Source organism: Lissotriton vulgaris, chromosome 7, assembly GCF_964263255.1.
Source record: "Lissotriton vulgaris chromosome 7, aLisVul1.2, whole genome shotgun sequence".
In the NCBI taxonomy this organism is placed as follows: Eukaryota; Metazoa; Chordata; class Amphibia; order Caudata; family Salamandridae; genus Lissotriton; species Lissotriton vulgaris.
In genome coordinates, this window is record NC_141695.1 from 1,721,217,047 (window position 1) to 1,721,225,000 (window position 7,954).

At 41.4% G+C, this 7,954-nt stretch overlaps 1 protein-coding gene across 1 annotated transcript in view; it reads right to left on the bottom strand.

Annotated features, from left to right (window-relative positions):
- The window catches only part of LOC147706423 (uncharacterized), a 117,546-nt gene extending 109,947 nt beyond the window's left edge, over window positions 1–7,599 (bottom strand). Inside the window, exon 1 of the mRNA XM_086929612.1 lies at window positions 7,144–7,599. Within this exon, the coding sequence (XP_086785738.1) occupies window positions 7,144–7,599 (456 nt within the window). The remainder of the gene's footprint in view (window positions 1–7,143) is intronic.
- Between the last annotated feature and the right edge of the window lie 355 nt (window positions 7,600–7,954).

Below are 7,954 nucleotides of genomic sequence, written 5' to 3' on the forward strand. Positions count from 1 at the left end.
TCATAGGTTACGAAACTTAATTTATGTTCGCTGTCGTTGCACCTCGCCGCCGGCCATAACTTAATTATTGCTGGACCGGTCTTCTGCAGTGCCGCCCAATCGCCCCTGCCACTGAAGCTGCAGGCCAGGCCAGGCCTCGGGTGAGTCTGTCGGAGGAGCAATGAGTGTAAGAGGGTGGGGTGGGGTGGGGTGGGCTGGGCTGGGCTGGGCAGAATACTGGACATGTCAGCCACATGTATCATGTATAGGCCCTGCAGGGGAAACATCGTTAACAACGCGGTCACTACACCGCAATGCTGTTACAACGCGGTCGTTACAACGACCGCGATGTAACCACGCTATGCCATTACAACGCACGCAAGTCTTTACATCGGCTTGCGCTAGATGGCGTGCTAACATTACAAATAGTGTAGTTTATTATCCCAACTTCCCTACTGTTAAGTGGACTGGAGTTGGAATTATAAATTACACTTTTTTAATGTTAGCACGCCATCTAGCGCAAGTCGATGTAAAGACTTGCGTTGTAATGGCATAGCGTGGTAACATCGCAGTCATTGTAACGACTGCGATGTAACGGCATGCGTTGTAATAGCTAGCATTGGTCCGTCATACATCCCCCCGCAGCAGCCCTGTAGTATCCGTGGCATCCATGATTGACGGAGAGGCCCAAAACAGCCTGGTGCTTCTAATGAAGAAGGAACCAAACAACTATATATTTCTGGCAGAAAAAACGAACATCCTCAGGACTTAATTAATGTATTATCTGATTAAATGACATTGTAGTAACATCTGGGCGCCTCAGAATTCTATACTCCACATATTGGAATGGATGACGTTTTTTTGGCCATTACCTTTCGTGAGAAATGACACTGCGGGCCCGATTCACAGAACTAACTTAAGACAAAATCCCAAACTTACTACTTTTGGTATTCACAGAAGTTAGGATTTTGTCTTAAGTTTGTGTTAAGTTTGTCTTAAGACAGACTTAAGACAAAATCCTAACTTAAGTCTGTCTTAAGTCTGTCTTAAGACAAACTTAAGACAAAATCCTAACTTAAGTCTATCTTAAGTCTGTCTTAAGTCTGTCTTAAGACAAACTTAAGACACAATCCTAACTTCTGTGAATACCAAAAGTAGTAAGTTTAGGATTTTGTCTTAAGTTAGTTCTGTGAATCGGGCCCTGCATCTCCTGCTGTTCACTCAGATTCTGTTGTCATCTTGAGGTACGTGATACTCCCCTAAAATTTGAGGATTATTACATCCATTCCAATCCGTGGAATACAGAATTGTGAGGGTTCTGAGACACCCAGATGTTACTACAATGTCATTTAATCAGATAAAACATGAATTAAGCCGGGAAGAAGTTCAGTTTCTCTGAACAAAACACGCTGGCTGTGCTGCGTTAATGGAATGAGGGAAATTGAAATAAAGACGATTTCTTAAGCCTGCAGACTTTGGAGTTTGTGGTATTGGATGCCCCTTTCCTTGTTGTTTTCATTGGTGTGTCTCTACTTAATACTGGGGTGAGAGTTCACAGAATCTCAATTCATGGAACACTGTGGGAGGCACAGTTATCCGACACTGGTTTGTGCTTGCAATCGTTTCTGGCATTAAACTGCGATACATAAGCACCCATGCCTGAGGATTGTGTGAACAAGTGGAGGTGAGACAATGTGACACATAGGAATGTTAAACTGGCAATATAGAAGCTCTAAGGCTGTTCTTGTCCAGTGAAGGGAGGGGAAATCAGGCAGTGAACTCTCGGGAATATGTTTGTTTATTAAAGTTTGAAGGGCTGCATAGCAATGTACGATGCTAAAGAGAACAAGAGACAGGGTATGGAGGCATGAGAGGAGCAGGGGGCTGTCACAATGGCTGACCAGGACCCTGAACGCAAAAACATATGGACTTCCATGACTTGAACCCTATTACATTGACCCCAATATCGCATTGTCATGTTGGCGTTCTCCCCGTGTACTTACCACACACTTCAAACTAGGACTATTACCTTGACATGCTCTTATTTGGACTTGGACACCTTTTGGAACCCTCTCCCGGTAACAACAAGAAGCTGCGACAACCTTTTGGGCTTTCGTAAGGCACTCAAGACTCGGCTGTTTGGACTAGCCTACTAGTAGGGTTTGTTGTTATTGCTTAAGCAGGAGTAGCTCCATGAAACCCTGGGGTGACCGTGCGCTTAAGATAAGATAAGATAAGACTGAAGAGCCTTCATTGTTAAGACTGAAGCTAGGATAGAAAACCTATTGAAGTAAAGGAAAGTTGATGTAGTTTGTATTGTTAATATGTTCAGTCGATGTAGTGGTTGGTCACTGTAATGGGGTTGAGGCTGTGACATACATGCTCTTAAAACTAGCATTGATAACATGCAGAGGGACCTTTCTGAAGGCAGAGACTGGTATGAGTGTAGTAAGTAGCATCAGTCGTGTCACAGCGCTATATTCCTCCTTTTAAATGCTGAGCATGCAGTGTGTGAGAATGCACTCTGGACCTGTCGTATGGGGCAAAGCTTTGCAAGCAGGAGAGGAGGTCTCACTTTCTCATTTTAAGGAGAAGGAGTGACTTGAGCTATTTAGAACAAAAACACACTGCACAATTTTTACTAATTACCTGGAGAATCCAGTTCAGGTGAGTGTATTACTGTCTTACACACCCTAACTACTAACATTTCAATGAAATTTGTATTCATTCATTCATTCATTGTCAACTTTATTTCGGCATGTATTATCCGATTGCCATAAAAGGTACAAAGAAGCAAAACATTTAAAAGAGATAAAAATAGAAGAATAAAAACATTAGAAAGCAATTTATAAAACAAGGACCAGCCTCATACTTAATAACATTATTGCTGCAATAAATTTGCGATTTAACAGTTATCACACATCCCGAGTACATAGGTGTCTTCTCTTGTGCCAGACTATTCCCAGGTATTTAGCTATTGCAAAGACTATGGGCCCAGATAAGTCAGTTTTGAAAACCATTGATCTACTGGGAGGGTTTAAGGTATTCCAGAGTTGGTCAGGCACGCAACCAAGTAACCGCAAAGTATTGTACTGCTATGGGTTATCAGAATCCAGGCAAAAGGGCGGGCGGTAATCCCTCGTAACCGCTCAAAGTTGGATCACAAAATCCACACAAATTGCACAAAAACAACAAAACCCCTGCACTGGGAAAACAACAATAATGTCTGAATGACTTCTAGTTACTGTAACATAAGTAAACTGTGCACATCGAAAGTTTCTCAAAGTCAATAGATTACAAAGTGCCGCGAAAGGAATTTCAATGAAGTAGAGTTCTTGGTGTAAAACATCGGTTTATTGTTCCTCTTGTACTGGCCAACACGTGTTTCATCGCAGGGAAACCGACTGCGAATCTTCAGGGCTGGGTATAGATACAAAAGACGCATTTGTATGGTTGGTCTACATGAATTAAGTGAAAAGTGGTTGGTGAACCCTTGGTGAGAAAACTAGGCATGCCATGGAGTGACATTGTGTCAAAAGAGTGACATGGATTTTGTTATACAGGTGACTTTGGTGGAAGTGAAAGGTGATAATGTTTCTTTAGTGAGTATACAGATTGCGTGGATATAGACCACACTGTAACAATCTAGAGCATTATTAATTCTAAAGTAAAAGCACACTGACCAGTGCGAGAAAATATGAATAGTGGCGAAGTTGAACATCAGTGTCTGTGTTTGTTATCGGGTACACACCCCATTGTGACTCGTAGTGACTGTTTAGTGAGTCCATATGAACTATTACGTCCAACACATTACATATGCTTTTGTTGAATATCACGATAATTTTGCAAAGTAAAAACGATTTAGAACTGGTTGCATTAAACAAGGCAAAAGTGGATAGCACTGGTTAAAAATGAAGAAAGGGGGTGTTGATTTATTGGATAGATTGTATTATTTATAGACATTGATGTATTCTAGAATATCGTATTCGGTATATTAAATTTTACCTAAACAAAAATAATAAATAAATAGAACCCCAACGCTCATCATGTGATATTTTAGAACAAAAAAAATTATTTTTCTCCAAGTAGTGAATTGTTGTAGAGCCAAGGGGTAGTGTCAACAATTTCTATAGAGACGATAAATATTTTGCACGCCACAGGTCACTGTGTGTGAAAAACGGAAAAGGAGGATATCTGTAAAAAGGTGTTGTAAAACAAAATCTGTGTATCATATCGGAACACCAACTGTAGAGTGTCTAGTGCTTGTAAAAACAATTATTACGTGCTAGAGCGGTAATTATGACCCGTATCTTAATGGATGTAGGTTTTACTGTGGGGTAAACCCAAATCCGAGTTTTTTTACCTAACAGTTAATGAAAACAGAACTACAAGACTCACCCTCTTGAAAGAAAGAACCGGAAGTGGTGTTGTGGCCAACGCCCGAAAAGGGCGAAATATGGGTGATGAACTTTACTCGCGTAGTTTGATGGTTCCTACGGGTATACATAATGCGTATCATATATGATAATAAACAGAGACGGTTATGTAAATCGTACCAAAACCCGAGGCGGGGAGTGGTGTCTTTAACAGAACCCGTGGATCAATACTCATACCTTAGTGTAGTCGTAAGGAGGCCATAACCGGGAGGAGAAGAGATTGAAGCAGTAGCGCTCAAAATAGGGTAGACAGGCGGATACACCTGTAAAGGGAGTAAAGACAAACAAAGGGTATGGTGGAATCCTCCTCCTTTCTGTTTCGGTGTTTGTCAGAGAAAAGGATTGATCAGTTCGAAACGCGAGATAATTTACCTGACTGGATTTGTTCCCCCTCCTGTAGTTCCCGGCGCCGTTTTTCAAAGACGGTCACCTGACAGGAAGTTGGGGCGTCTTTTATGGTGTAGTTCCGTTTTTTTTTTCCCCCCGCTCGTAAAGAACTAGACCGGCGGTGTATTATGCTTCTAGTTAAAGCGTGACTGCATTTAGAAGAAATACTATGAAACTCCGTTGTGTGGAGTAAGGGGAAGACTGGTGGTGGAGTTTTTGGAAGAAATACTAATTTATCAAAAAGTCGGTGTTCCGAAAAGGAATGCAGTTAATAATAAGGACTACCAAGAATCAGTGAACGGCGGTAAGGCAGAAGTTAATTAGGTTGATTCTTGGTCCCATGGATGAGTGTCTATAGAGGTTATCTGGTGTGTCAATCGGCAGACGACATAACAGTAAAGTACACGATTGTAAAGTAACATATTAAGTGAAAATATACAGTTAAATAAACACAGTTCAAAGAAACAACAGAAAGACAGATGTTTGCATCAACATATTAATTCTGTTGTATGGGCATACTTTCAGAGGCATAGTAATACTTTTGCGTATAGGTTTAAGGCCTGTTGGTGAGGATATGCGTTTATGAAAACATTTATTGCTATTGCTGAAATGTGGAGATGGGTATGGAGCATTATAAATGTATATGTAATCTTGTCACAATGTGACGTTCAGTTTAGTTACCCAAAAAATATTGCATCTCAGGGTCATAGTTCAGACCGAATTCTATGCTGCGAAGACGCATAATCCAAGTCGCTTCTTTGCGTCTTAGAGCCAGCTCTCGGTTTCCACCCCTTATGTGGATGGGTACTGTTTCAATGCCATAGAAACAGATACGGAAGTCTTCAATGGTGGGTTGACATTTGGCTATATGTAGGGCAACAGGATACTTAGGGTCTTGTTTTTGTATTGCTCTCATGTGTTCAGAGATTCTGTCCTTTAGACACCTTATTGTACTGCCCACATACTGTTTCCCGCATTGGCATTCAATTATGTATATTACATATTTCGTAGTGCAGTTGATGTTCACTCTGATATCATATGTGTCTCCATTTGGTCCATTGAATTTCGTTGTCTTGTGTTTAGCCCATTTACACATTACACAAAAGCCGCATTTGAAAAACCCCTTACTGCGTTGTGTCAGCCAGTCCGGGGTCATGTCTGTTCGTGGAACAGTGGGACTGAGTCTATTTTTCAAAGTTCTTCCTCTGCGGAAAGTTATTTGAGGAGTTGGAGGAATTATATCCTTTAGTACTGAATCATTTTTTAGCAGACTCCAGTGTTTAGTCATACTGGTGCGAATTTATTTGTGTAGACTATTGAATTCAGTGATCATCCTCAATGTAGAGTCTTTCGCTTTGTTAGAGTTGTTACATTTAAGTGTCTCTGGTCTTGTAATTTTGGTTATTCTCTTTTTGGCTGTGGACAGGATGGTTTGAGGATATCCACGTCTTTCGAATCTCCGTTCCATGTCTTGTAAGGTATCTACCAGGTCGCTCTCCTTGCTGCAGTTTCTCCTGGCTCTGAGAAATTCACCAAAAGGTATGGATCTGATCTGGTGTGGCGGATGATAACTGTCAGCTCGAAGAATAGCATTACACGACGTGGGCTTCCTGTATAGTCTGCTGTGTAGTTTGTTATCGAGGACGTAGAATTCTAAGTCCAGAAACTCCATTTTGGTTTTACTGGACTTCATGGTGAAGTTCAATTCCCAGTTGTTGTGGTTGAGGTGATCAAAGAAGCTTTGGAGTAGTTCATCCGAACCTGTCCAGAGTAAGATGCAGTCATCAATATAACGTCCCCAAAATAGTATGGAGTCGGTATATTCACTGCCTTTGGTGCCCCAGATGTGGTCAGTTTCGAAAGCACCCATGAAAAGATTGGCGAAAGATGGCGAAAACTTAGAGCCCATGGCGACTCCGCGTTTTTGTCGATACCAGTTTTTTTGAAACATAAAGAAGTTATTGTTAAGGATTAGGGTCATCATAGATGTCAACATTTGGGTATGGGCCCACAGGGATGCCGGTCTGTTGGATAGAACCCGTGTAACTGCCTCTATACCTAGGACAGGATTGATGCTCGTGTAGAGGGCAACTACATCCATTGTCACTATGGTGGTGTTCGGTTGCCATTCCAGGTCGTTTAGTACACTCAATATATGTTTGGAGTCCTGAATGAATGAGGGTAGGTTTTTAACCAGTGGGCCTAGAAATACATCCACATATTCTGCCAGTCTCTCAGTCGGGCCCCCTATACCAGAGACTATGGGTCTGCCTGGTGGGAAGGGGAGATCTTTGTGGATTTTGGGAAGGGTGTATAGCCATGGGTATGTCGGTTTGAGTACTTTAAGGTACAGGTATTCATCTTCATTTAGAAGGCCATCTTCTTTCCATTTGTGTAGGTGGTTGTTGATGGATGATGTTAAGGTGCCCATGGGGTTAAGTGTGATTGGTTCATAACAAGAAATGTCTGCTAATTGATTTAGTACTTCATTGTTATAGTCGTCTGCATTCATGATCACAATGTTCCCTCCTTTATCCGCTTCGCGGATCACAATGGTGGAAGTCTGTGTGAGTGTGGTGAGGGCAAGACGCTCTCCTTTGGTGAGGTTGTCTTTAAAAGTAAATGTTTCATTGAGTTTTTTCGTGTTGATTCTGTTGATGTCATCAAGAACTCGTTTGTAGAAAGTGTCAATGTTGTTACCACCTGGTAGTGTCGGTGTCCAAGTGGATTTGCTTTTAAGACCACTAACAACCCCCAGATCTGTGTCTATGTTCAGTTCTTCTAAAAGTTGTCCCATCTCTAGGGGGCTGTCTTCGCATTCAGTAATGGATAACAATAGGTGAATGGCTTGTATATCTTTTATTGTTGTCACATTATCTGTTAGAACATCAGGAATATTTTTAACATTTTTGGTGTTGGTAGTTTTTCCAGCAAAATACTTTTTTAGTTTGAGGCTCCGTACAAATTTAAAGAGGTCTATTTTCGTTTGGCATGTGTCTCCTGTTGAGTAGGGGTTGAAATTAAGGCCTTTGGAAAGGAGATTGGTCATATCAGGAGTTAGTGGAAAAGAGGAAAGGTTAACCACTTGGACTTCATTGTGTTCGTTCCCTATTTCCTTGCTGTTCCTGACCTTAGTTTTTTTCGGTACTCTT